Source organism: Parambassis ranga, chromosome 18, assembly GCF_900634625.1.
Source record: "Parambassis ranga chromosome 18, fParRan2.1, whole genome shotgun sequence".
NCBI lineage: Eukaryota > Metazoa > Chordata > Actinopteri > Ambassidae > Parambassis > Parambassis ranga.
In genome coordinates, this window is record NC_041038.1 from 7,946,782 (window position 1) to 7,974,553 (window position 27,772).

Below are 27,772 nucleotides of genomic sequence, written 5' to 3' on the forward strand. Positions count from 1 at the left end.
GCTAGCTATCCACATTAGTTATTGATTAGAGTTCTAGGGAGTTTGGATGAATAGGATGCTGTTATCCACTTAAAGTAGTATTAGTTGGGGTAGCACAATAAGGAATGGCAATGGGGAGTTATTTTTTTAAAACTACATAATGTGTAATTTAAGGTTCAGCTTAATCAATAATAATGGTTATATACTTATAGACTTTGATTCAGAGAATTTCTAATACAAAAAAAAAGAGTTTTTGTATTAGAAATTTGGAGCCAGCGGGGAAAAAGCACACAGTGCATGGAAGCGAATATTTAGGCTACTTAGGTTCCTAAATCCATCTACCTTATTCTTTAGTCTAGTGTCCAGCTCTGACAGATTTTTTTTCTCCCATCACCGCCCTCTTTCAGGTGAAATCCGGATTGCATTCGTCCTGTACAAACACATCGGGGTCTACCTTTCAACGGAGAACGCCAGCATGAAGCTGGGCAGCGAAGCCATGGCCACCAATTACTCCGTCATTGTCAACTCACCGGTTATCACAGCTGCCATCAACAAGGACTCTAACAAAGTCTATCTCTCTGACCCAGTCATTTTTACCATCAGACATCTGCAGGTAATGTGTTTTTCTTTGATGTCAGTGCCTCTCAGCGCCTTTATCATTATATTTTTTATATAATGACAACACTCTCATCTTAAACTAAGAAAACATGAAGAAGTTCTATTCTAGGAAATGCGTGGAAAAATTACATTGTGGAAAACAACAATGCTCACAACACCTTGTGAGGGTTTGGAGGCACGCTGCTGTTTATTAGTTTGATCTGCTGAACAAATATCATGCTGGGACTCACTGGAGGCCGCTTAGTCATTGTTGGGAGTCGTGACTTTTCCCTCTTGACTCCATTATCTTCTCTACACTCTGCTACCCTCAAAATATCCCCTTGTTATGTCTACAAAAGGCGCCTTCGGCGATTATCAGAGATGTTGAACAACCATGGAAGAATTGCAGTAAACCTTGTGTGTAGGAGGGGATCTGGAAAAAAAAAACAGCAGAAAAAGACACAAAGAGCGAGCGGAGGGACGAAGGGAGCAAAAGGATGGAAATTAAATGGTGGGGAAATGTCAGGGGTGCAGCGTCAAGTGCTGTTATTGCTTTGACTCACCTGCCTTAAGTGTAATTTGTAATTGCAGATGCTATGTTATTGCTAATTTTTGCCGCTTTTTTCCCGCTCAGATCGAGTCACCTCCATGAAGCGGTGGCTTTTTAGAAAAGCTTTTAGTTGTTGCCACCAGTGCCATAAACACACAGACATCTCCATAGATAGTAAATTTTGTGTGTATACACCAAGGGACACACAATCAATCATATAATAATCACGATTACAGCTTTGGCTTGCTCAGTTAATTAAACTTGATTGGATGCACAATATTGACATCAAATCAAGGGCTCCCTTTTCTCTGGTAAACTGGTAAACCAATCAGAGGTGTCCTAAAACAGAGCCCTGTTTAACCACTGCCAGTGGCATCAGCTCGTTTCCTACCAGGAAAATGCCCATTAATTTCAAAGGCAATTGAAACAACAGGTGTTTACTTATCTAGCATCCTCTTGTGGCTGTATGAATCAATTGCATATCAAATATGTTAACACAATGGAGCTGTTTTCTGATTTATGAGATCGCAAAAATCCATCCTGGCCACGCTTCATGCTGTGATCGTCCTGCCAAGAGTGGCAGACCAATCAGCAACATGTCACCTAGCAGAAGCTTTCGATTGTTTTGTATATATTTTGGTATATACATCCTTTGGACGTCAGCTGAAACACATATTATTTTGGTAGCCACAAAAAATGGCAGAGAAGCTTGTTGCAGATGTGAAGCCTGACGTTGTTTTAAGCCAAACATGATTGTTTAGGAAACCTAACTAGTTTGTTTGAGGCAATTTGTACCTTTAAAGCGACATATGGAAGGTGTTGACTACCTTCACCCCTTGTTACAACCTTGTGTGAGCATGTGTGGTTATTTTTTAGTCTGAATTCATTGATATCTGTCTCTAATGATCATAAACTGATAATAGTGAGACTATTTGGTGGTATTATATGTGGTATTGTACATATTTATTATGGCTTCACTTTGTCCTTGAGCGTCAGATATGTTTACTGTGCTGCTGAGGGAGGGGCTCCTCCTGTATTCCAGCCTTCCCACAGTTAAGTCCCCCTCTCAACCGTGCCGTTTTGGATCACTGGTCTTCTGGGATGATGATGTGTCCTCTAGTTATTGTTTCGCTTCCTTGCCTCTTCACTTAATGGGACCAATTAAAGTCATTAATGGGACAGAGGGTCATCCCATCTCCTCTTGCTGTGGAACATTTTTTACGCCGGGTTTTGGGGGTGTGTGAAGGGTAAACCCAATCAGCGGCAAATTTACATTCACAGAGGATAAACCTTATTAGACTAATCGCCGCTGCAGCAAGTGTGAAACTATAAAAAAAAATAAAATAAAGAAAATACAGCTCCTCACAGTGTTTATTGAGAGAAAGGAGTTTAACCTTGGAAGCTCGGAGTCACCATGTAGAGGATACTCTCTTTGTTTGCGAACATACAAAAGAAACTGGTCTCCAATGGAAAAGGCAGCAGTTATATTATGTAGTACTTGAGTGTTATTAATTCTCTGTGTCATTTATGACTTTTAGAAAAGCGAGATAGCAGGGAGGCGTGCTTGTTGTTAGGACCACAGCTCAGCACAGACAGCGGCGGTGCCTGTTAAAAAGAAAGATAAAAAAAAACCAGATTGGGCTGCAGGAAGTAAAATCCCGCTACTCACCTCAAACTGGATATATATGGAATATTTTCTGTGCAAACAAAGCAAGAAGAAGCTGATGTGGGATTAAATTTAGATCCCTTTGTTTCATATTTTGGATTCTTTTTTTCGCAGCAATCCGAGGAGAACTTCAACCCCAACTGTTCATTCTGGAGTTACTCTAAGCGGACCATGACCGGGTACTGGTCCACGCAGGACTGCCGCTTACTGGGAACCAACAGGACACACACTACCTGCTCCTGTACACATCTCACCAACTTCGCCGTCCTCATGGCACATGTGGATGTCAAGGTATGCTTTTGTCCCTTGTATTGTCTTGTCTTCATAATAGGAATGCTTATCCTCCACAATATGCAAAATGTATAGAAACATGAGAATACCGTAATCTGTAGGGTCCATTATTCCATGATTAGCTGAAAAGGTCTTAACAATGTCAACCCATATGTACAGTTTAATTTCAATCATGTTCAGACCTTTGCCAGCCTTTGCACAGGTGCATACTTATTTGTATGACCTCCAGTAAGTGTGTATTGATTGCATCCATCTTGAACTTTCTGTGTGTGAAGCAACACATGTATAGCTTGTGTTTGTGTCAGATCAGCAGCATATTTTACATTTAATAATCAAATAATAATTGGCCTTCAGACCCTTCTGGGCTTCTATGAATAGACAACTGAATGTGTCCTTGTGCTGTTTGAACCATGTACAGTTGTTGAGGGTTATTGAGGCAGTGATGTAGGCAGAGGTTAAATGTGGGAATGAAAAACTGAATTATAAGAAAGGTTTTTAGCAGCAAAATAATAAACCATACATTGCAGGAGTGATCATATATATTTTGTAGGAAGCTTCCATTGACCAAAAGCCAATGAGATTTTTCAGATTTTTTCCAAATTTCCCTGAGGCACCTTCCCAAAGGGATTAATAAAGTATATTCTATTCTATTCTGAATGTTTATAGTTCTTGTTTAGTGAGATAGTCTTTGCAAATGACCACCACTTTTATGAATTGTAGCTTTGTTTGTTTGTTTGTAATTTAAAGCTATAAACCACACGCAGCACCTTCACATGGTTACCACCAAGTTTTCTCTTTGACGATACAAAGCTTTAGTCCCATTTACAAAAAGAGAATAAACCATTTTCTGAGCTGGTGTATCTCAACCAAAAACCCTTTCAAAATACCTGTTGAGGGAGCCAGATGTGCCAACTCTTATCCAGGTGTCAGGCATCAGTGTAGGCCTTTGAGCTGTGGTGTTGTGTTGAGACAAATAGCAAGAGAAACATGATTCTGCTGCTCCTCTTTAGGTGGAGAGTTTTAGGAACTAGTTTCTGGAAGCTATGCAGTTTTTTTTTGTAGTCATGGTAGTTTTAAAGGTAGGGTAGGAGATTTCATTCTGATGCACTTTTTGTTAAATTAGTGTAACTTCTCTTTACAATCCGATAGCAACCGATTAGTTCGGCAGTTTCGCTTTAAAGCGAAGAATATGAATCATCTGTGGAAGCTATGAAATGCTAAAAACATCAGCCAATCCTACGAGGCGCCCCTGCGCGTTTAGTTGGCTGGTTGTCACTCTCTTCCTGCTCTGCGCGCACCAAAGAGGTACGTGCATGATGGCCGAAGTCACAGACTGGTTGGGAGGCGTGACTTCGGGGTGAGCTCCGAGAGAAAAGGGCATGTGTTTACTTTCAAAATCTGACTGACTCTCACTGAGTTTTCAAAATCTCCTACCCTACCTTTAAGATGGAATTTTGTCCATTTGTTTTCCCCAAAATTGCCAAGCCATAAATGTTTTATTTTATCTGCTATAGTGTGATCTGCAAACTGCAGCCTGTGCTTCAGTGGGTTGCCTTTAGTGTTGCCACAGAAACTAAGTTAAGTGAGTATCATAGATGTGATGTGGAATGTGAGAGAACAGGAGGGGTGCTAATAGAAAAGTTTGCTCGAGCTATAAGGTTGGTGTGAAGTAAAGGCTGAAAGAATAGAAAGAGGAGATGGGTAAAGAGGATGTTAGAAAGAGCCAGTCACGGAAAAAGTGGAGCTCGGGTTCTGATGCTGACAGACGGCTTAATTATTTCTGTCACAGGAAGGTTGAGGAGCTCGCTGCTGACAGAGCAGAGTAGTTTCTGGTATCTGTTATGGCATCTGTCTCTCCAGAGTCTCTCTTCTGGATCAGTGGGGGGAAAAGGAAACACACTGTGAGCTCCATCCCAACTGGCCCTTGTCCATAAAACCACTAGACCTTTCTTCCCTTCCTCTTCTATTTCCCAGGCTCTATCTCTTGACTCAATCCACCACACAATTGCAAAAAACATCCATGCACACAATCTAAAATTCAATGTTTTTTTTTACACACATGAACCCAAAAAGTGGCTCTGATATGGTGTGTGTGTGTGTGTGTAGCTAGAGAAAGCTTCTGTTTGTCACTCAGCAGCATGACTTTGAGACCCACTAAGCTCCCTGCAGGGCTGAAGCCGAGTCTGGAATAGTGAGGGAGCCACAAAGAATGGGAGCCTTCACTCAATGAAAGCAAAGCGGCAAAAAAAAAAAAGAAAAAAGAAAAGGAAGCAGTAAAAGGAGCTCTTTCAGTCAAGCCAATCCCTAACATTTTGGAAAGCCTGGTTTGCTTGTGGCAAGTGGACAGTAGCTGCACCCAGTTCTGAGTGATTGTGTTTTTTCTTCTTATTCTTTATCTTTTCCACTTGGATGTTATAAAAGGCAGCTTGTTGGAAGGTGCGACTGAATGGGAGGCTTTTTATTTGACAAACTGTCACCGCGCTGGATCTGAGATCATGGTGAATGGAGGAGAAAGTGGGAGTTTTGTTTGTGTGTGTGTGTGTGTGTGTGCGAGTAAGAGGCAGGAGGAGAAAGAAATTTCATAAACTGAAGGGACTATCTGTTTTTGTATCCATGGCAACAGAGGACATACCACCGCACATCTCTGCATTGTCATTACCCTCAGAGCAACAGATTATCCTTTAGCTTTGTTTGTTGCTCTCTGAAAGAACGAAAAAATAATAGTCGTAATTACAACTTTGAGGACAGAGTCAATGCTATGATAGCATAATCATTAATCTAATAGCATGGGTGCTAGCAGGGATTCAGGGAATAATGAGTAGGCCTATTATACTCAGAGGTCCTCATGTTGAGCTTCATGTGTCACTCCATGTTATGATTGAATTCAAAATGCCACACACTGCAGATTAGAAGTAGCAAAATGTTTCTGCTTGTTCATGTGACACAATGCACATTTTTATGTCCTTGAAAATAGGTGAGCAGCATTTTCTAAGCTTTTATTGTGAAATTACGGTTCTGTGGATCAACACAGCCCATAATAATAATAATGTGTAACAACCTTTCTTTTCTGACCTTTTGTTATGAAATTACACTCACATTTAAAAGTTTGAATTAGCCTTTGCATTCCCAGCTTTTATTGTGAAATTAAGAAGTTGCCTTTTTATTCTGCACTCACACAAACACAGCTATTAATAGTACATAATGATGTGTGTGTGTGTATGTGTGTGATAACCTTCTAAATTTTTGTTATAAAATAACACTTACATAAAATTGTGTACTAGCCTTTGCATTCTCAGCTTTTATTGTGAAATTTTGTGCACTTTTAATGCTCCACTCATACAATGTGAAATAGCCTTTATCTTTTGAGCTTTTATTTTGAAATGATTATCAGTGGCAACAATTACACCCATATAAAACTGTGTTAATCCACAGCTTTCAAAATAAAAGCTCATATCTACATGACAGCAGGGATGTTTTGGTTTGTAAATGGGGTGACAATCCTGATTATCCAACATTATATAGTAATTATATGTAATCATACATGACACATATTACAGTCTTTAGTGCAGTATGTCATAAACATTAGGACTTCATGAGGTCCTACTGACTAAACTTTCAATCCTGTGTGTCCGTATCTGTTCTAAAAATATGCATCTACCTTTTAACAATGGGCACCTTGTAGTCAGGTTTAATGATTATGTGTGAGGTAGGTACTTTCAGATGCATATGAAAGCCCTTGAACTAGAATGTTTTTAAAAGAAAAGCAGTGAGAAAACTCCAGACTGTGGTCTCAGTGGGATTAATTATGTTTGAAGTCAATTAGTTCCTCAGAATAATTTTTAATTCACATATTATAGATGCTTATAAATCTGCAAGTGAAGATGTGTAGAGCCTCGGTGGTAACTGTATTTGCAGTTTGCAGGTTTAAGCCTCACATTTCACACTTTCGGAGGCAGAGGATCAGGTAGTTCCTGCTAAGATGATCGCTGAGGCATCGAGCGCCGTCACTGCTCTGCTGCCACTCGAGCCCTTTGTTTGCTAATTTTGGACTATCTAGGCATACAGCTGATGCCTTTGACTGATCCTGCGATCCTGAGCGGTGGGTTTAGTGGAAGCGCCGGTGGCCGCGTAAACAAATTAAAACTGCACTCACAGACGGCAGCTGCTTGTGAGAGATTACACCTCTATAAGAATGATCGGAGGGAGTGGGTGTGCTTTGATGATTCTTAACCTTGAGAGGGGCCTGGCTGTTGAGCGTTATGACATTTGATTTAATTTGAAATGAATTAAAAAAGAATGCAATAATTCCACTTGACTTCTCGTTGAAAGGCAAGATGAACTCTTTCAAACAGCAGTGTTGAAGATGAACATTTCAAATTAAATTCTTTGACCTTGATGCTTGTGTTGATGCCTCTCACGTGTCTGACTTTCGCTGGTTTGGTTCACATCAGTACCATCAATGGTTACTGTTTCATCAAGGTCTGCTTTAGTGATGTTTTCCCTAATGGCTCATGGCCCATTTCACCTCCAGAGGCACCTTTTTTGTACCTTTTTCAATGCGAAAGCAGAAATCTAAAGCACTAGAATATATAGGCCCTGCTCTGGTTCCACCTACAGGCCATTATTTACGTAGTGGATGTGCATGCTGAGGTTGGCCCCGGGGAGGCATTGAGCTACTGGTAAATGGCGCTATTCCCGACAGACCGGCGAGTATAAATCAATGGCACGTCCTACTGGATGATGGAGAGGGTGATATTTGGGTAGCATTCATCACTGTCCTTATAGAACATCTCCACGCTGGCAGACAGTAGCTATGATGACAAAGGGACGTTCAAGGTCAGCTGTGCGTTTTATGACGTAATACCGTGAGCAATGGTCCAAAGTAAATCTGTTTATATGTTTAAGGGCACAGAGAGGCTGCATTAACTGCCATGGCAACCCAACGCCGTCGTTATTGTAGCTCACAGAGCAGAGTGTGACATTAGGTGCATGTACTGAATGTCAACGCAGGATCTCTGTCTCTCTCCCAGCCCCTTTTCAACGTGACGAATTCGCCAGGATGCCTGATTCATACGCCCTCTCTCCGCAACTCTTCCTCATCCCTGTGCACATCATAAATCCTTGATCATACCGTAGGTGAACTTGTCACATGGCTCGTCGCAGTGGGGCCACTACCCCTGTTTGCCCTGCGTGACCGTATTTCATGAGTCAAAGCCAAGCTCCGGAGGCATATAGGGAGATTTATGCATTTTAATTGGATTGGCTTCATGGCCCCCCATGCTGAGAGTGGTTCTTTGAGGTATAAAGGATTGACACTGTGTTCTCTTCACCCTCTTCCTCATTTCAGAGAACCGGTTCAGAACACTCAGCCTTCACAGACAGGATGGTAATTGCAAGCATATGATGTAATGTCAGGTTAAAATGGCTCGACCACAATGACCAGTGCACGATACAAATGCTTCATTGCATTGTCTGTTTCTTCTTGTCAGACTGCTTGAGTGCCCAGAAACCTTTTTTTTTTTTTGTTGCTATGTGCCAGCAGATCAGGGGCCAATCTCCTCAGGCATCCATCTGGAATGAAAAATTATCTGTGTTAAAGAAATAAGAGAAAAAATGTAGCAGAGAAAAATTGGAAGACAAATCAAAGGTGCACAAATGCACCCTCGTTCTGCTAAGTAACACGGACGCCATATGACTGGGCTGCCCTCGCCGCACAGCGAGCGGATTCCAGAGTAAATTACGTCTGCCCACTTTAGAGACCCCTGCTCAGATTCCCATCATGAGGCCTGGTGGGTGTGAGGTGAGGTGCAGAGGCTCTGCAGATCACATCATTTGCCTTCCTGCCTGGGCAGAGCCCCCAGGATAAAAAAAAGGAAACTTTTCAGTAGAGACATTGTGGCTGGCGATGTCTCAGCCATTATCCACCTCCTAGAACAAAGAAATCATTCCACAGTAAATCCATCACTGAGGTGTAGATACACTTGCTGCCCTCCTCTCTCTGTTTCTATAGCTCTGTCTCTTTTTCCTCCTCCTCTGTTGCTGTCTCTCCAACCTGGCCCCTCTCCAATCGAAGGTGAGATTGTGATGGATAGAGCCTGCAGCCGCTGCACAGCTCACCAGCCCGGGAGACCTCAGGGTCCCCTCCTCACATGGCGAGTACCACCCACTGCATCAATACCTCTGTCATGCAGCGGACTGAAAACAGACTAATGCCTCGCATGCACCACACACCGCAGAGCACAAACACTGACATCTGTTGCCACCTACTGCACAGACACCCTTCTAAAGTAGAAGGCTGAAATCAGCCTTAATTCACACACACACACAGACACACAGATGTCTGCTCTGTACACCATCTTGCCAACCCCTCTAACGTATACACAACGGCTCATCAGGCAGGAAAATCAAAAGAGCGCTCTCCCCAGACTCAAGGAGCACTGCGGCTGTTATTGTACCAGAGCCCGTTAATGATCAGCATCTGTTCCCCTCTCTGCTAGCGCTAGCTGAGCTGCCACTAAACAAGGCTTTTGTGCGATACTTCATCCCTCAAGTTACCTCTAGTCTAACTTGACTGGTGGGGCTGATGTCTCCCTGCCACCACTGAACACATACTGCTGACTGTGAAATATGATCTAAAGAGACATACAAGTATGCTTTTGAAGGGTTATTCCTCTTAGCATGCAAATGTGGTCGGGATGGATCCATGTTATAGCTACAAGTCATGCGGAAAGGGGCCAAGATTGCATACATAGATTTTGAAATCAGACAGGTCTGGCTGTCACAGAGTGTCAGTACAGGTACAGGTCAGGAAAGTTTAGCTTAGCTTTCACTTGTGCCAGTTTTAACTGCACACTGTATGTCACTGCAGATTTATGGTCTGACTTAAAATGACTCTGTATAGCTGTGAAACAATGCTAAATTAGCTGCCTAGCCACCACTCCATTGAAATGCATTTGTCTAGTAGAAAACACATGCTAATTATGCATGTGATGCCTTTTGGTAAAAGACAGCAGTTTATAATGGAATTAAGTTACATAAATAATACATTTGTGAATAATTTATTGTTAATAAATAATCATGCTAAAAAAATCATTTCAAATATTTATTGTATGAAGTTTGATCAGAGTGTGACATCTGTAGCACAAACAATCTGTGTTGTTTATGTGTGTTCGACAACATGGGTGAGTGACCGCTCTTACCTTGAACCTATCTTTGACGTACGGTCTCCAGCTATGTTGTGAACAAGTGCTTCACTAAAATAAAGGGAGAAAACGGCTCATGTACAATCCAAGTGTGGCTGAAAATGTGCCTGTGCCTTGGGAAACATTCGTCTTTGTGAGTACTAATGTGTTCAAAAAGCTGTTGTACATGACTAAGAAGTATTTTGGTTGTTTGAATGCAACATGATGCAATTGTGTGTAAGCTAGGCTAATTATTAAGTGTAGCGTTGCGCAGTAGCTAGTAGGCTAATTTCATTTTTTTCAGTTTAGTTTGTTCATGGCTGGCTAGCTAGCTTAACATAGTTACGTGGTGTGAGGACAGCACAATGCACCGTTGCTGTTGACTATGTTTGTAGCATGAATGATGTTAGCTTGTGAAGTAATACGGCAAGCTAGCTAACCAGCCATCATGTCCGTTCAGAAAGTCTTCCCCTAGTGACAATATTAGCATGAGCATAATCATGGCGTCATCTTCCGCACGGACAGTCTTGACTTTTATCTGTCATGGCAGTCAGCTCTGAGGAGATTTGCAGATTTTTTTAAGTTACTTTATTTTTTTTTTAAATATCCACCCACCTCCCCACTATGTTCCCCTCTTCTTTTATTTTAATTCAAAGCCCAGCAGTGTTAAAAAAAGAGGACAGCTCCTTTGGGAAATCAGTAGCTGACCAAAGAGTTTGTATGCAGTAATTATATTTAGTTAAAAAATCAAGATGTGGCTCTTTGATCTGCTTTTTTTTACATATAGATAGTGTTTATAGCTGACTGTCCTCACCCCCTGCTGATAAGCAGTCTTTGCCAGTTCCAACTTCCAGATGTGAAGTGCACTGGGGACGTGCACATCTGTTTCAGTGACATGTGTGCTTGGGAGATAGACATTAACTCACAATTATGGCTTCATTAACTGTACACATATGTTACATTTAAACTAGATCGTCTTTCTGGTTGTTGATAGTTTGAAAAGTATATGAATGCATTATTGATATTAGACATTCCTAATAAGCTTCAGTTCTAGCATCTTTTTTTTTTTACCCTTGCCAAGTTCAGATGTTGCTTTGCTTGTGTTTCTTTTAATTTAATCCAGGCTGAAGAAGTCAAACATTCTGCAGATTCGGCTGTTTTTTTTAAGGCTGTGTTGCCTTTACCAGCTCTCATCTAACTCGGCCTTTATATCCCGATGTAAATTCTCTTTCATGGCTACAGAGGGGTAACTGTTGATTCTTATTGCTCCCGTAAAGCCACAAATTTACTGTCGGCAAAAGGTTTTTTTTTTTAGTGCCTAAAACTGGCTGTGGTAGCAAATTACTATGTGAAAGGAGAAAATGATCTAAAAGCAACAGTGAAAGTTATTGACCATGTTGTGTTTTGATTGAATTCCCGCTGTGCCGGTCTTGAACACCTGTGGCCCTTTGGGCTGCTCACTTTGTTTCACTTTGTTGCCCGACCAAAATGAAACAACAGGGGGGCATTTTAGATTGATTCACACTTACTAATTCATGATTCATATCTGCCACCTGTGGCTTGTGTGTAGCAGTTTATTGGAGAGTTGAGTGAATGCACTTTAGCCACCAAAACAATAATGAAAATAAAAGCTTGGTTTGTTGGAGGGATAAAATGCTGGTTTAATTTTCACTGTTTTTTTGTTTCTTTTCTTGTCTCTGTGTGATGAGAAAAAAAGTTTTCTCGACCACCTCTGACCAACTTTTTGCTAATCTGACTCTGTTGCAGAACACAGACCCTGTTCACGACATGCTCCTGGATGTCATCACCTGGGTTGGCATCCTCCTGTCGCTGGTCTGCCTGCTCATCAGCCTCTTCACCTTCTGTTTCTTCCGCGGCCTTCAGAGCGACCGCAACACCATCCACAAAAACCTGTGTATCAGCCTGTTCATCGCAGAGTCCCTGTTCCTGGTCGGGATCAATCGTGGCGACCAGCCGGTAAGATTCTGTCTGATAAATATAACATTAAGGATCACAGATCACATTAAACAATCAGAGATCAGAAAACGCCAGCTACAACAATAAAGCCTGGTGAGCTAGCTTCAAGTTAGCTGCCCCATGCTCTTAATTGATTTGTAGTTACCATAATCAACTGCCTGCCTTTGAATTAGGATGAATTAGATGCTTTTATACACACTAATCAATTTTAATTTTATCTATTTATTATAAAACAACTCCTACATTACTTATCCTCAGCTGCCTCCACAGTGGACAGAAATCCACTGATAACTGGTGTAAACATTCTTCATCAGGTCAAAATCACCCTGATTTTCCAGTGAGTTTCCGTCTTCTAAGCCATACATTTCCTTCTGTCTCCATTCAAACACAGCATTTCAGAACTGAGAGATATTCAAAGTGCCACCCAGGCCTCCACCTCCATGTTGTTTTGTGTTAGCCCTGTTTTTTCCAATAGCCAAAGTACACTGTCACACTGTGTTTGTAGTCACTCACCTGGCAGCATTTCTGAAGTCTTTTCACTCTATCATCCAGAGAGGCCTGTATTTTACCTGTCTTGATGTATCTGAAGGATGTCCACCATCCTCACTGTAGATTCAAGTGGCTAAAATGTTTTGAGAAAATATAACCTTTGGCATCTGCTGAGCTGTGAGTGGTGCTTCCCAGCATGTGTCGGTGGCCTCGGACCTTTTAGCTTCAGTGAGATGAAATACTGGGAAGAAAAAAAAACAAAAACCTGGATGCTCTTTATTCACCAAATCGCTGCCTCCCTGTGATTGCAAAGAAGAAAAACACCTACTTAAAAGTACGCTCACACACTCGCACACCTGCCTCATAACTAGATCACTGTTATTATTGTACACACTCAGCGACGTGAATTCATCCGTTCACCCCTGCAACCACCTCCTGTTGCTGTATTTCAATTTGCAAACACTTCAAACTAATCTGGATTAAGCCGTTCAATACACTAAACCTCCTCCTGGTGTAATAACTGTAGTTTGGATGGCATTACTTTCTCTTAAGAGCTCAGCTGTGGTAGCAGGTGGAGGCATGCTGTCACTGCACTGCACTGTCATCTTCGAGTGTGCGTGCTCAGACAAATGTGGAGTCATTACATGTACACAGGATGGCAGAGAGAGCGTTTTCCCACATTATTATTATTTTTGCAATGTTTAGTTTACTTTATTTAGGGAAAGAGGCTGCAGTTTCAGAATGTGACCAAAAGCAAATGGACACCATGTGCAGCTTTGGTATGTTTTTAGTCCTAATGGTGAGAAACTTTAATCTACAGTTAATGATTTAGAAACAGATTTAACATGCCACTAAACTGCTCAAAGATATTTTCTGTCCAGTTTGATTAATAACCTGACATCTGACCTCATCACCCCTACATAAAACACTTCATGAGCTGGACAGGGGACCAGCAAATGAACAGTATCTGAGTGTCCACATACTTTCATCCGTATAACCGTGGAATTATGAGTATAACTTCAACCCTTACTTTTTAGCCTCATGCTATCAAAACTCATCTATATTTTCTCTGTTAAATGTCATCATTAACATCAGAGCTAAAAATCACAGTCCATAGGTTAGCCGCAAAGCTAACTCCCTGTGAAGTTAAAAGTAATGCTCCAGGCCTGCACCTTTTCCTTCCATAACATTTTATGGTTATGATTCACAGCACGGCTGTAAGATCACTCTCCTGGACTCCAATTATGTCCACTCAACCTTTTAGTTATTTAATTGAAACCATTTTTGTGACAAAATATGCTAGTTATGTTCAACTGTGCCAATAATTGCATCAATCCATGTAAGTACTGTGTCTTATTATTGTTAGGAAGTGTGTGGGGGTGTGTGCCAGTGACAGCATGCGTCTCGTCTGTACATCTGCACGTCTCCATCAGCTCCATCATGCGCTCGTACCTGGCCGTGGCTGCAGTTCCAAATGGCTCTTGGACTGTTGACTTCACTTCTTCATAACTCTCTTTCATCCATGCCAGCCGTGGCAAACAAGAGCACATGGGCTCAGTAGCTGCAGCGTTCCTCTGCCAGTCACTGCAGGCAGACATCCAATCACTTCAGCCAAACAAAGCTCAGCAATGCTAATTGTTAGGAAGAAGCAAACAAGGCAGGGTCAGAAAATGCTTCAGTCACTTAGATGACACTGTTATACCCTTTAGGAGGCCATTCAGAGAACCAGGAAGCGACTTTAGCAGTAACATGTCTTTTTTTTTCATCTAATAAACTTTCCCAGATCGCTTGTGCCGTCTTCGCCGCCCTGCTCCACTTCTTCTTCCTGGCAGCCTTCACATGGATGTTCCTGGAGGGCGTGCAGCTCTACATCATGCTGGTGGAGGTGTTCGAGAGCGAGCATTCACGGCGGCGCTACTTCTACCTGGTGGGCTACGGAGTCCCAGCGCTAATTGTGGCTGTTTCCGCTGCGGTGGACTATCGCAGCTATGGCACGGACAGAGTGTGAGTACATGCAGAGCTCGCAGGTGGGCTCCACAGAGTGTGTGTGAATTCTTCAGGAGTATTGGCTTTCATTTCTGCATGAAATACTCAAAAGATCTCATTATGGTTCCTTTTTGAAAAATAATTGGCTTGATTCACTTTTGCATGATAGAACTCAAAGCAAGGAATTCAAAGAAAGGTGCATTAGGCCCCTAAAGAAATAGATCTCAGAAAAATTCATATGCCAGCCAATAAGCACAAACATAGAAAATAAGATTTTTTCTTTTACACATTTCGATGCCGTTGCACATCTGTGTCGATCAGGAAATGAAGTGACTGTGATATCTTCACCTCCTCTGCATCGTCCATGTCAGGTCAGCCATTGTCTTCATAAAGCCGAAGGAATACCTCAATTCAGTGTTTCATTGACAAAACATTGCAGTCAGTTTTATCGCTATGGCAACCATGTCAAAATAACCTAGGGTACCACTTACTAGCCATCCATATCTGGCCCATCTGATCTGGCTTTTCGGTCTCCACTGGACGCTCAGGACCAGCACATGCTTCTCTCTCTATGGCTACCATCCTGGTTACCATGGTGATGATTGCTGCACTCATGATTGGTTGACACTGTATTCGACTTAGCTAACGAATAAAAGCTAGCACCCAGAGAAAAGTTGTTTCAGTGATATTTACATCAGTATGAAATCAGTGATTGTGTGTATCTACAGCCACAGAGAGCCAGCTGTTTATGTTGCTTTGAAAGCCCTTTAATAATCACACCAGTGATGCTCCAATAACTATCTCTCATCATCAACTTTTAATGAAGCAGAACGGTTACTCAGCCGAGCACTACTGCTGAATTGACACTGTTTTGACAGTGAAAAATGCTAACTTCAGGAGATGTTATTGCTGGATGGATGTCACGCTATTGTGCTTAATGTCTTTTCAGGATTTTAGGATGCGCAGATTGCAGAACAGAAAGAAGCAAAAGATTAACAAAGAAAATGGGGGATGACAGAGGCTGCACATAATTCCCCTGCTCTTCTCTTCTTCTCTGAAATATAGCAGTGCTGTTTAATGCCAAGCAGAGGATCACTCTCCATCCCTCTCTGTTAATCTCGAACCCATCTGAAAGTAATGAAGACCAGCATCAGCAGTTCGCCTCTGAGATGTTTATCATATGTGGCTCGCCACACAACTGGTAGACAGTGCATTTGTAGATCGGCGGAGCAATGGTTCTTGGTGATGGATGAGGTGATAGCTGCCACCGCCTGAGCCTTGGCATCATGTGAATAATTAAAGCCTGCCACCGGTGGAACAATTATATGCAGCCACTGAAGGATGAGGGCAGGGACGAGGCGTGACAGGTGCTGAATATCAGAAGGGGCATGTAGTCCGGCTGCAAATTGATTTTTTTTTTTAGGTGCCACAGCAGCGTTATCATGGGGGGGTGGTGTCACTTTGAGCAGAAATATCCAACAAGTTGCAGTGACCCATGCGCAGCAGATGAATGAAGCTATGTTGAGTGACTCATGAAATAATAAAGGCAGCAGTGGGCTGAAGGTCATCTAGCTCATGAAGTCTAAAGTTTGAGTTGGAGATCAAAAAGGAATCTGATCAGTTTTCCATTCAGTTATGCCCACCTAGTGCAGTGAGAGCACCAAGTGGTCAGCCAGCATCTGTATTAATGAAAGTAATACATTAAACCATTTGTAGAATCCCCTCTTAGTTTCAGTCATCCGTGCGTTTATACAGTAGCTGTCCACAAAGCATGCAGAGTAAAGGTGGAGGAGACCGGTGGAGTGCACTTAATATCTTTTTAGTTAGGTAGCAGCTTCCACTGCAAGAACCGCAAGGCGAATGTGACTGATGACGACTGCTGAGCCTGCACTGCTGCTAGCAAGCTAAGCTGCTACCATGTTACCTTCACCACTGTTATCTCCATGTTGGCTTGTTGCTGTGTGTTAATCTTGAAACTGTCATTTTTTGGAACACACAGTGTATAGCTTTTTTGTTAGCTAGCATTATGTGGAACAGCGAGGTAAGGGTGATTGATGAAGATTGCTGATTTAGCAGTGCTAGTCGCAAGCTAATATGTTGCCATACTTACTTCACCATTGTTGGCTGCTTGTTGCATTGTTGCTTTATAAGATAAGAGAGAGGATTGTTGAACTAGCACTGCTGCTAACAAGCTAATTTGCAACCATGTTTACTTGTTTTTTATTTGATATTGTGGTAGAATTTTATGTGTTGCATTGAAATTGATAAGCAGTGTAAGCTTATATAATTTATGTATTTATTTACAGCAGTTTTCTGGTATTTTCATATTTTTGCTTTAGAATGTTAATTAATGTTAAACAAGTAGCCACTTTATGCTTTATAAGTTATGTGGTCAATGTAAATGATAATAGCAAAATTTAATCTATTGCGCTAATGCTAGCTCACTAAAGTCACCGGTGTAGTGGCACTTTTTTATAGATTTATAACATAGCTATGGCTACACATATTAATAACTCTGTGTTTATTGCACCTTCTTTGAGGTCCATTTTCACAAGTTTTAAATTTAGTTGGCAGTCACTCTCTGCTATAGAGCCAAGGTGGCAGCCGTTGAGAATGAGGAAACCTCAGTTCACTGAAGATCGTTCCATAGCCCTATGAACAAAATTCATAAACACTTAATAGTAGACTGGTTAAGGTCACTCTTAAAGAGAAATGTGCCTCAGCACTTCAGATTGCTGGGCGTCTTTACAGCCCGAATATTCAAATGTCTATCTCACAGCTGAGATGAAGTTGCCTTGGCTCTAAAACAGCCATGTGTCAGCTCACTGCAGATCGGTGGCACAAACGCCAGAGTACAAGCTGCTGGCACGAGCCAGACTTGTGTTTTGACTGGCACACATTTTTTATGGCATGTAGGAATACCGCACACCAGGCAGGGAGATAAAAACTGCCAGCACGCCCCCCAAAAAAAAAGAAAGAAAGAAAGCATTGGACCAGTGGAGAAGGGGAGGTGAGATAAAAACGACAGCCTGCAGCTCCTGACGCCTACCAAGTCTTTAAACGTTCGTATGATCTGGGGAAGAAAAAGGCAAAAATGAACAATAGGACCTTCAGCATCATTTATAACAGCAGCGTTCAGAGCGAGTGCTTTGATGAGATGCCAGAGTTCTGTGGAATGTTGTTCATCTTTTGTTCGTGCTTGTTGACTCTTTTATGTGTCCACATGTGTTTTTTTTCCTCTCATCCATATATGATACTAGTGATGGAAGTGACATATCAAGTCCCAGCCACAGCAAAGGAGCACTCACATGTCACTTGTTGTATGGTGTTGTCTGCCTTTTTGTTGTTTTTTATTGCGAGTTCGATATTGTGCTGGTATTTTCTCAGCATATTATCAAAGCAGGTGACTCGTAAAAGGATTTCAAGTCTCATTTTTATGAGGAATAATTTTTTTTTTCTTCTAAAGTTACCCAAACACTTCAATTCACCTTAAAACACTGTTGAATTTGAAGCTAATTCACCACCACTTCCATTTCCCCCCTCTCTGTCAGCCTGAATGACACCGCCGCTGTATGAACTGTAATTTTCCAGTGGCCAAAAATGGAGGCGTCTATCTGCCGCAGCAGCGGAGATTAAAAGATTAATAATTCAACCATAGGTCATGAATCACATTTTTTTTCTTTTGCCATTTGAAAAGAGCACTGTCACCTTCCCTTGGCCCCATTTCTCTCCGCCTGTGTGACTCTGTATTGTTTGGATATGAAGTGTGAGGTCAGGAGAAGGCTTTATTTCATTGGCATAATTACAGCAGCCCTGCAGAGTCATCTCAGACCTGTGATACACTTTGTTGAGTGCTTTAGGATTGTGTGTGTGTGCGTGTGTGGCCATGTCTGCCAGGGTCCAGGTCAATCCAATTCCTTTGGTTAGGAAACTAATTGAATCAACACTAAATTATTATCTGCTATGCCACTTTTAACCCCACAAATTAAAACATAAAAAGGGTTAAATCCTATTCAGCACTAGGCCTTCTTTATAAGGTTTGTCTTTACTTTGCATGGCTAAGGAATGCCATTATTTTTGGCCGCCATTGACACTAAAAGCCTTCTTTTCATACAAATTCTTACTGACGATCATAACTCTTTAAGCCACTTGCGGCCATCTTTGTTTTGAAGAGCCTGTTCCTCTGTGTCAGTCCAGCCTCCCACTTGATGTATATCCTCTGATCTGGAGTATAAAGTTATAACCACCGCCCCTCCATCCCTCTTACTTTCTCAACTCATATCCTCTGTCTTACTTCAGATCCCTCTCACCTCTCACTCTCTCTTTCGTTGCAGTTGCTGGCTTCGCCTGGACACGTACTTCATTTGGAGTTTCATAGGACCGGCAACCTTGATAATTATGGTAAGCGTTTGTGCCCCCACCCCCAGCTTCCCCCTCCCCTCCCATCCTGCTCATTAACCCTACTTAGCCTGCGGGTCGTTGCTTAAATGGTCCGCAGAGATCCCTTTTTCTAGCTCCTATCCTCCCTCTTCTCTCTGCCCTGTTGAGCATATATGCCACCGGCGGGCACGGAGCCGTCCAGAAAAACGAATGAGGGGTGTAGAGAATATATTGCAGTTTGTCACCCCGCTGCAGTCACCGGCTGAGACAATTTTGGGGGGTAGCGGGGAGTGAGAGAGAGAGAGAGTGAACTCTGCTCAGTATGCAGTGTCGGAGTGATCCGCACTGCGATTATGATTGATTTTGTTCCCGTTCCAACTCGTACTCCGCGCTACCTTTTTTCCCCACCATCTCCTCCTCGCAGGCACGCATTATGCAAGGAGGACACACATACACACACTTTTTGTGCCTTTCCCAACTAGGACAGCCCTCCTTTCCTTAGAAAATAGCTCATTTATCGATCCAGCCGCTTTAAATCTGATGTAAGACGGGTGTTTGTCAAACTATTTACGACAACGCCAAGCTTTAAGTTCTGCTTTGTCACCAGAGATGCTCTCCTAATATTCCAAGACATTAGTCATTAGACATGATACGGCACTTTAAATCTGAAATAAATGTGGCAATGTTCTTATCCAGTAAGATTATAATACATCTCCTTGCTGCCCGGCTGAGATCAAATCCAAACTTTCACGCTCCAGTTTGAAGTAATTATTCACAATGCAGCTCTATGTGCCTGATGACTCACCCCCTTTCTCTGTTAGACATACAAACAAGAACATTGGAAAGAAGGCATGAGCTCAGATCCAATCCCACCCCCAAGGAATTCAGTGCATTCTTAGGCCATTTTGAATCTGGTTCCATCATATTAGCCAAACTGCACCTGCAAGTCAAATCCTACTAATTGCTGTCATTTCAGAGGAGTCATTCTAAAACAGACGCCGTACCGTGACCAGACTTGACTCGTTTTCTATTTTTGTGATCACAGAGTCACAAAGAAAAAGCTAATAATGAGATACACAAGAGTGGTTCTGTTTAATAGAAGTGTTTTCCCCCCACAGATATCGAGCATTCAGATACATTCTGGCCTGTTTATTTCTTTCTTACTAATTACAGGGTGTTTGGCTAAAAGAGCAGCAGTTGAACTCAGTGAGATGTGCTTGACTCAACTTCTGTGTGTTTATTCAAAGTTTTAATTCTGAACAATTAGAAAAAGTACATATTAAGAGGGTGGCTATGTTAAGTGTACAGACTGCACTGAAGCCTGCCGTTGTCTTTTATAGAGTTTCTGCAACTGTACCAACAAGTACTATAGCCTGTTTATGCAGATGAGGATGCAGTTTCAACACGATCTAATTTAGCCATATTCTCTGTAAAGTGGTTGCTGTCTTACTAGTCACAAATAGCACGATAATATGGTACAGAGATTGATATGGGTAGTTTATTCAAGATATTACGGTAGTTAAAAACAAAGTACATTTTGAGTCACAAGACGTGATCAATAACATTTTTCATTCGTGCAATTCACAAAGTAATTCAAATTGTTATGTAAAACCAAAGCAGCAGCTGTGGCTGTAACTGCCTGCGGTTGATTTTAAGTGTGAATATGATGAGACAAGTGTGAGGAAGTCAGACGGAAAGGTTCCATCATCTTGTCTCACCGGCCTCTGTTTGGTCGGCCGTACCACCGTAGAGGTTTCATGAGATTTTGCGCTCTGTTTGGCAAAGTAGGAAACCAAGTCTGACCGTAGTGTTCCAGCTTTGTGCTACAAAGTGCCCTGTTTTAAAATGAATGGAACAGGAACAGAAAAACACACATGCTTCATTCCAATCTCTCTCTGTCTATCTCTCTCTCTTTCTCTCTCCTAGCTCAACGTGATCTTTCTGGGCATCGCTCTCTACAAGATGTTCCATCACACAGCCATCTTGAAACCAGACTCCGGTTGCCTGGACAACATCAAGTAAGAGCACTCAGATCACCCAGATATCCATTAAAGTTGCCCAGAAATAGAGCTGCTGCTCGTGACAGTTTGGTACAGAAGAATCGCTTAACACGAACATGATGGCATTACTTTCACCGCAGCTAAATTGTGTTACTTAGTTTGAAAAACAGTTTCCTTCAGTTTATAATAACCCCCTGGTTAAAGAGCAACTTTCAGATGCCACTCTGTATTCGAGCTTCTGTTTCCAGGCATTTCACTGTGTCTTGCCTCCCCCCTTTGATATTTTGAAACCTCATTAAAAGCACTTAAGGTTGTGAACGCCCAACCCAAGGGTCTGCCAGTCTGAGCCTGCGAGGTGAGCACCTCCCACTACACTGAAAGGTTGTGTCAACGCGGGTTAGAATCAAACAGGTATTCTGTTGGGTCTCCATCGTTATCTGAAGAACACTGTTGTCTGCACAGGAAAAGGCCAGGAGACAATCTGACAGAGCTGACCTGGTGTTATCTTGGTGTCAACATGCCACTGATGAATATTCATTGTGTCTGTGTTGTGTGTGTGTGTGTTGCATGTGTGTTTCAGTCTGTTTATCTGCCTGTGCCTGACTGCTTTCAGATAATATGAAGGCTTGAGGGATAGTAATGATTATAAGTCAGATGCAAACTTTTCTTTTTTTGGTGTGTACAACTTTGAAAATGTATTTTTGCGAAGGAGAAGTTTCAACTCGTAGTAATGAGCAAATCCTTTTATTTGAAATTACACTTAAAGAAGTAGTGACACTGGATCAAAACAGTGTGAAAACAGACCAAAGAACAGGCACACAGACTGCTTTGAGTGCAAGTATCATGCAATGAGGACACACACAGAGACTTTCTGTGTTGTTTCCAACAAGGACAGGCCTATAGTTCATTTATTGATCCAACTGCCGTTAATGTGATTGATGTCAGGCTGGTGTTCATCTAAGAGTTTAATCCTGCTATAATCTGCCATTGTCAGCAATCATAATATATATTTGGTGTCAACCGTGCCACCATTAAAAGGGATATTGTTGTGGGGGATGTGTAGATATTTGCACCCAGGTGAGAATAGTTTCAAGGCACTGTTTTTGCTATTTACATCCAAAACCATTGATTGCCCCTCACACTCAAAGGGTACAGCTGCGATGATAACAGTATCATTTGGGATGTGAAACGTGTTTACTTGCACCCAGGTGAGAATAGTTTCAAGGCAGTGTTTTTGCTATTTACATCCAAAACCATTGACTGCCCCTCACACTCAAAGGGTACAGCTGCGATGATAACAGTATTATTTGGGATGTTAAACGTGTGTTTACTTGCACCCAGGTGAGAATAGTTTAGCACTAGCTTTTCTGCTATTTACACCCAGAACCATACAAGTAAGGGGGCTTACTGCTAGGGTACACATTTGTTATTAGCCAGTTTAGCTTTTTACACCCACACAGGTTATACACTGTTTAGTTGCACTAGAAAAAGTTTCACACACACAGAAAATAAAGTTTTAAAAGTTGTTTTAAGGTCCCCTTATGCTGTAGAATGACACTGCACTTTGAGTCATTGTCTTCCTTGACGTAAGGTGCAGCTACCTGGTGTCAGGGCAGGCTCTTTCTACAGAGGGTGTAAAGTTGTTTTGCTGCCTGTTTGTTATGATGGATAAGGGTCTCTGCTCTGTTTTTGCTGTCTGACTCACTTTTTTTTTTTAAGCCACTCCGGGAACATTAGTCTGCTTTATGGTCAACGTCGCGGCTGTTTTTTTCCTGTGGCATCACATCACCGATTGTGTCTCAGCGCTGTGGCCCCTGTCTGCCCCGCTCTCCTCAGCCAAGTGAAACACACATAAAAAAAAAATCTGGAGTGAGGCAGATATAGCATGCTTTGGTTACGCCATGTCAGACCGTCGGGTGCCAATGTGTTTTTCCATCACAAATTCATTGCAGCATGTTCCCGAGCCAACCCAACCAATTTTATGTGCTGCTTTTGGGCAAATTATGACCTGTACTGACACCACAGAGTGTTTGCATTGCAATACAAGGATTTATATTTTTTGTGATTATGTTTCACTAAACACACGCCGTGTGGAAATAACTGTTAGGTTGCCAACAGCAACAGACAAAGTTAGCTTGCTGAAAAATTGATGCTTCTGTACTGAGGTTTCTGCATTTTCAAAACATTGGATATTTTTATGTCACCTGCGATGCTTAATTACTATTGTGAGAATGACTTTAATTGATCCTTGTAATAGAAGTTTTTATTGAATATATTCAACCTGTACTAGATTCATAAGTGCAATCAATAATACAAAACAAGTGGTTACCAAGGGCGACGGAACCACTTTCTGATTTATGAATTGCTGGTGCACCAGCTTGATTTGCTTCTAATTCATCCATGCTTTGTCGAAGACACTGATTTGCTGATTTGCGGTAATCTAAAATAATAATAATAATAATAATAATAATAATAATATGTTTTTAATATGGACTACATTCACATGCCGAGAAATATGTTGTTTATTCAAAACTGTTTAGTTGCCTAATAAAAATGAATATTTAATTAATACTAATGTTTACACTCAGCCAAATTCAGATGTGTTACACTGGCAGGGGACTGCTAAATTTGAGCCCTGAGCACATAAATACTTTAATATTAATGCACACTGTAAAAACCTGTTGAAAACTAAGGATTTCTTAGTATTCCAACAGAACTGTGGTATTTTGTTTCGTCTGTGCATCTTCTTCTTTTTTTTTGATCTTTGTTCAACTGAGAGCATTAAAATCTCCACCTGAATTTGCTGGATATAAAAAATAGAGCACATCAAACGATATATTTCATACCTCACCAAAAAATTAGAATATTCATATGTATTCATATCATGTCATTTGAATGCAAACAGGCTTTTCTTACGTGCTGGGACTGTGCTCACAGTGTGTGCTCTAACCACCAGCAGATCTGCTTAAACAATAGATTCTCAAACAGATGCAGGTGTACACAGTGTTCCCGCTGAGACGTATGTATGTGTGCAAATAAATACCCACAGCCAATCTTAAGCATCCACTCTGAATTACATGCATGCTGTGGTTCAAACCCTGGCAGGAGTACAGGCAGACCACCTGCAGCCCACACAGGCTCTCCTTCACTGGGCTCTTGCAGTTACATCTCTCAGTCTGGAAATAGATTGCTTAGCAAAGTGCTTTGATACAGCCTCAGATCACCAGCAGGTACATCAATGACCGTTACAAAATGATGCATTAAAAATACAACAAATTGCAGAATGCGGTTTAGTCGTCCTAAGGTGTACTGCTGTGCAGCATTTGTCATGTCCATTTATAGATGGTACCCATTGTGTGGTGTGTTCTCTGCAGAAATATATTGACTGCTGGGAGTTTTTTCCAGCATCATGTGATTTATACCCTAGATGCACTGAGCTGCTGACCTCCTGACCCGGAGTCTTACAGACTTCTGCGCTGTCTGCTTCACAGTGGGTTTAATCTGCTCAGCTTTTGTCAGCCATCATTTTTTTTTTTTTTTTTTAACGCCATTACTAAACACACAGCTGCACAAAAACGTCCTGAAAATTGGCTCAAGCATTGTTGGCTAAATGGTACTTCTCAGCTGAACCAGCCATTAACAGGTGCCTCCGTTCCATCACACGGATTTGTAAGTTTGTCCTCTATCCGCCACCACTCCTTTACTTTTCAAGATGATGTATCAAGGTGAACTGGTTTGATGATCATGATAGCACTGGTTAATTAAGTCAATTTAGCTTAGCTTAATGAGGTGTGTCTTCTTTTGTTTCATCTTTCTGCAGTTTGGTTCCTCTTTCTTACAGCTTGATGTCACGTTTTCTGTTCGGATTTCATCATACAGCCGTGTTTTAATATGACTGTTTCATCTCTCCTTCACTGTGTATCTCTCTCTCCCTGCCTGCTTCCCTTCTTTTGATTAGCACTCACATCCTGCCTTTTTATCTTATGCTGTGTTTATCTTTAACATCTTTCTGTTTTTCATCTTCCTTTTTTTTTTTGTCTCCCTCTCCCGCCCCTCTTCATTTTAGCTACCGTTATTATGATGGATGTGTTATTGTAGAATGGCACCGGTAAGATGCAGCGTTTCTCAGTAGCGGGTGTAAAATAGAATTGATATTGTGTTTGATGTGTTTTTCCCCTCCTCACCCCCTTAATGGAGACAGCGTCTGACGCTGCCCTGTGATTCATAGATTGCAACATGACTTCTGCACCATCCTGACTTAAAACACTGAACTTCCTTACACGATTTTTTAGGTGGGAAATCTGTCTACAGTTAAGAAACATCAAATGAATTACACTAATGCTGTGATGTAAAAGATAAGGAGAAAAAAGTCTTTGCCGTCATCAAAAACTTTGCACCATTGATGTCTTAATCACTTTGAGGTGATTAGCATGTTGAGCATACCTTTGGTTAAATAATTAACATCCCGTTGAGCTGATCACAGCACTTCCTGTTCTTTTCCCCCCAGACACAAAAATAGCCTTATGCAGATTTAAAAACAAGTTGAATTGACCAATTGCAGGCGCCTACATAAATGATCTGTGACACCGCAGTGAATGGCACCTCTTTTATATGTCGTTAGGAAGGAAATAGGTAATTTGATGCCGTAGTCTGGAGTATTGCTCTGCTTAAAATGCCGTTTCTCCTCAACAATTAGCACGGTAAAGCTTTTCTCAGCAGTTTTGTCGGTTAAAAGCAGGCCTCAGAAATGGATATTATATATAAAGATATGATTTTGTGACAAGCACTGTTGAGCCTAAGTGCTTAAACTGCTGAGATGCTATATTTGACATCTTAAAATACACATTTAATTAGAATATGTTTGCCAAATTGACTTGACATAAACTGTTTTCTACTTAATGATGCCAAGAACATGAGGATTAGTAAGCGATATTGTATTAGTGGCTCTCAGGCAGCAGTCCTGCAGGATAAAACTTCATTTGTAAGTAAGCTGTTGTGCTTTTCAGTGACTGTTATGCAGTCTCCGATGTGTTGCCCCGAGGCCTCTACCATGCAACCATCTTCAAATTTCCATCTGATAACTCCAGAAGAAGATAAGCTGCAGCCCGATACAAGTTGTAGCGTCTTCATATCCTGTCCTCTCCGACGCATTTCTTATGACCTCTCTATCATCAGCCAACTGCCACTGTAGTTAGAGGACAGTAGTTTTTGTTCCCCTTGTGCTGCTTGTGTTTCTGTGTCCAATCTGGGGGCAATCGCCTTGATGAAGTACCTCTCCCACCAGGTCATTAAGACAGCCCTGGGAAAATTATGTTTAATGGTTGCCCCGGTGAATTCATAAATCATTTATTTTGCTGCACACCTGGCCCATTTATAAGAGCTTAAATGCGAAGGTCTGCCAGCATTTATGAGGGGAGCTAGATACTTCTGTGAACCGAGATAATTCTTGTTAGCTCTGTTAGTAAATCACTAACAAATCCTTTCCCAGAATATGAATGTGTGGTCCTGGTGTTTGGATGTGGATGCCGTGAATGTCGCTTTAATCTTTAAGCCATTTTTCCTCTCTGTGTATTGTTTCTGTCTTCATGTCTAAATTTGTGCATTGTATTTATGGCCACACATTTTGGATTTACACCCCTCCATTGCTATGTGATTTATTTCTGTCTGTTTTTGTTTCTGTTTTGTTTTTCTTTCCCGTTCTTGTCATACTGCACAGCTATCAGGATTATGAACCTGAGATCAAGTAAGACGAAATTGGAAAGGCTCTTTTTTTTTCCCCATAATGCCATCTTTCATTTTGCTCCTTCATATGAACAAATCAGCACCCAAATCCATCTGGCTTCCTCTCTGAATCATTACCATGATTTATAGCGCAGCACTCACTCATGTTGAAGGCCGCATTAGTGTGCACACAGTACTCCGGTCTTAGATATACATATAGCCTACAGATGTGACAAGCAAGATTAGCTTCAAATGGCACCTGTATCTTTTCAGTGCACTGTATAGAAATATTAGTACTGTAATGTAGACACAACGCTCACATTTGTCAGCTGGAAGTCATTCTTTTTGTCTGAATCCAATCCGGATCGCACATAAAGGCACTAATCAAAGTGTGAATGGAGGTGATGGGTTGTAAATCCCTGTTGGAGGTACTCAGCCTCAGGGGAAGTCTGCCGCTGCACAGAGGAGGAAGAAGAAAACAAAACCAAAACAACAAATAGCAACTGAATTTGTGATGTTATATATAGCTATACTTAATACGCCAGCTGACAAGCTATGTTCAAAGAAAAACAACAACTAATATTAGAAATGGCAAGTTATGAGAAACATATTTAGCTTTTGCTAAAATGAAATAATGTTGTTTTAGATAATGGATGACATTTTTATTATTATTATTATTATTATTATTATTATTATTATTATTATTATTATTATTATTATTATTATTATATACAGACATTGTTAGCTAACTTAGGTTTTGATTGAAGCAGTCCAGGAAAAACAGTAATAACAGTTACACAGTAGCATCAAATGTAACCATAACAACTATATGGCTTGTGCTGATTTGCCTCAGTGATCACAGCAGCTTCAGGTTGACCTACATCCTTACAATGAATGATCTATACAAGAGCGAAGACGTTTAGTCACCTGATTCATCTGATGTGTATTAATTGAG

The 27,772-nt window shown here is 41.4% G+C and overlaps 1 protein-coding gene across 7 annotated transcripts in view; it reads left to right on the plus strand.

The window, feature by feature from the left end:
• The window catches only part of LOC114450692 (adhesion G protein-coupled receptor L3), a 199,247-nt gene that overhangs the window by 157,564 nt on the left and 13,911 nt on the right, over window positions 1-27,772 (plus strand). For all 7 annotated transcript variants that reach the window (XM_028428972.1, XM_028428978.1, XM_028428979.1 and 4 more), the window contains 6 exons: window positions 387-592; window positions 2,907-3,083; window positions 12,032-12,241; window positions 14,514-14,734; window positions 19,051-19,117; window positions 21,023-21,114. In XM_028428972.1, the coding sequence (XP_028284773.1) occupies window positions 387-592; window positions 2,907-3,083; window positions 12,032-12,241; window positions 14,514-14,734; window positions 19,051-19,117; window positions 21,023-21,114 (973 nt within the window). The remainder of the gene's footprint in view (window positions 1-386; window positions 593-2,906; window positions 3,084-12,031; window positions 12,242-14,513; window positions 14,735-19,050; window positions 19,118-21,022; window positions 21,115-27,772) is intronic.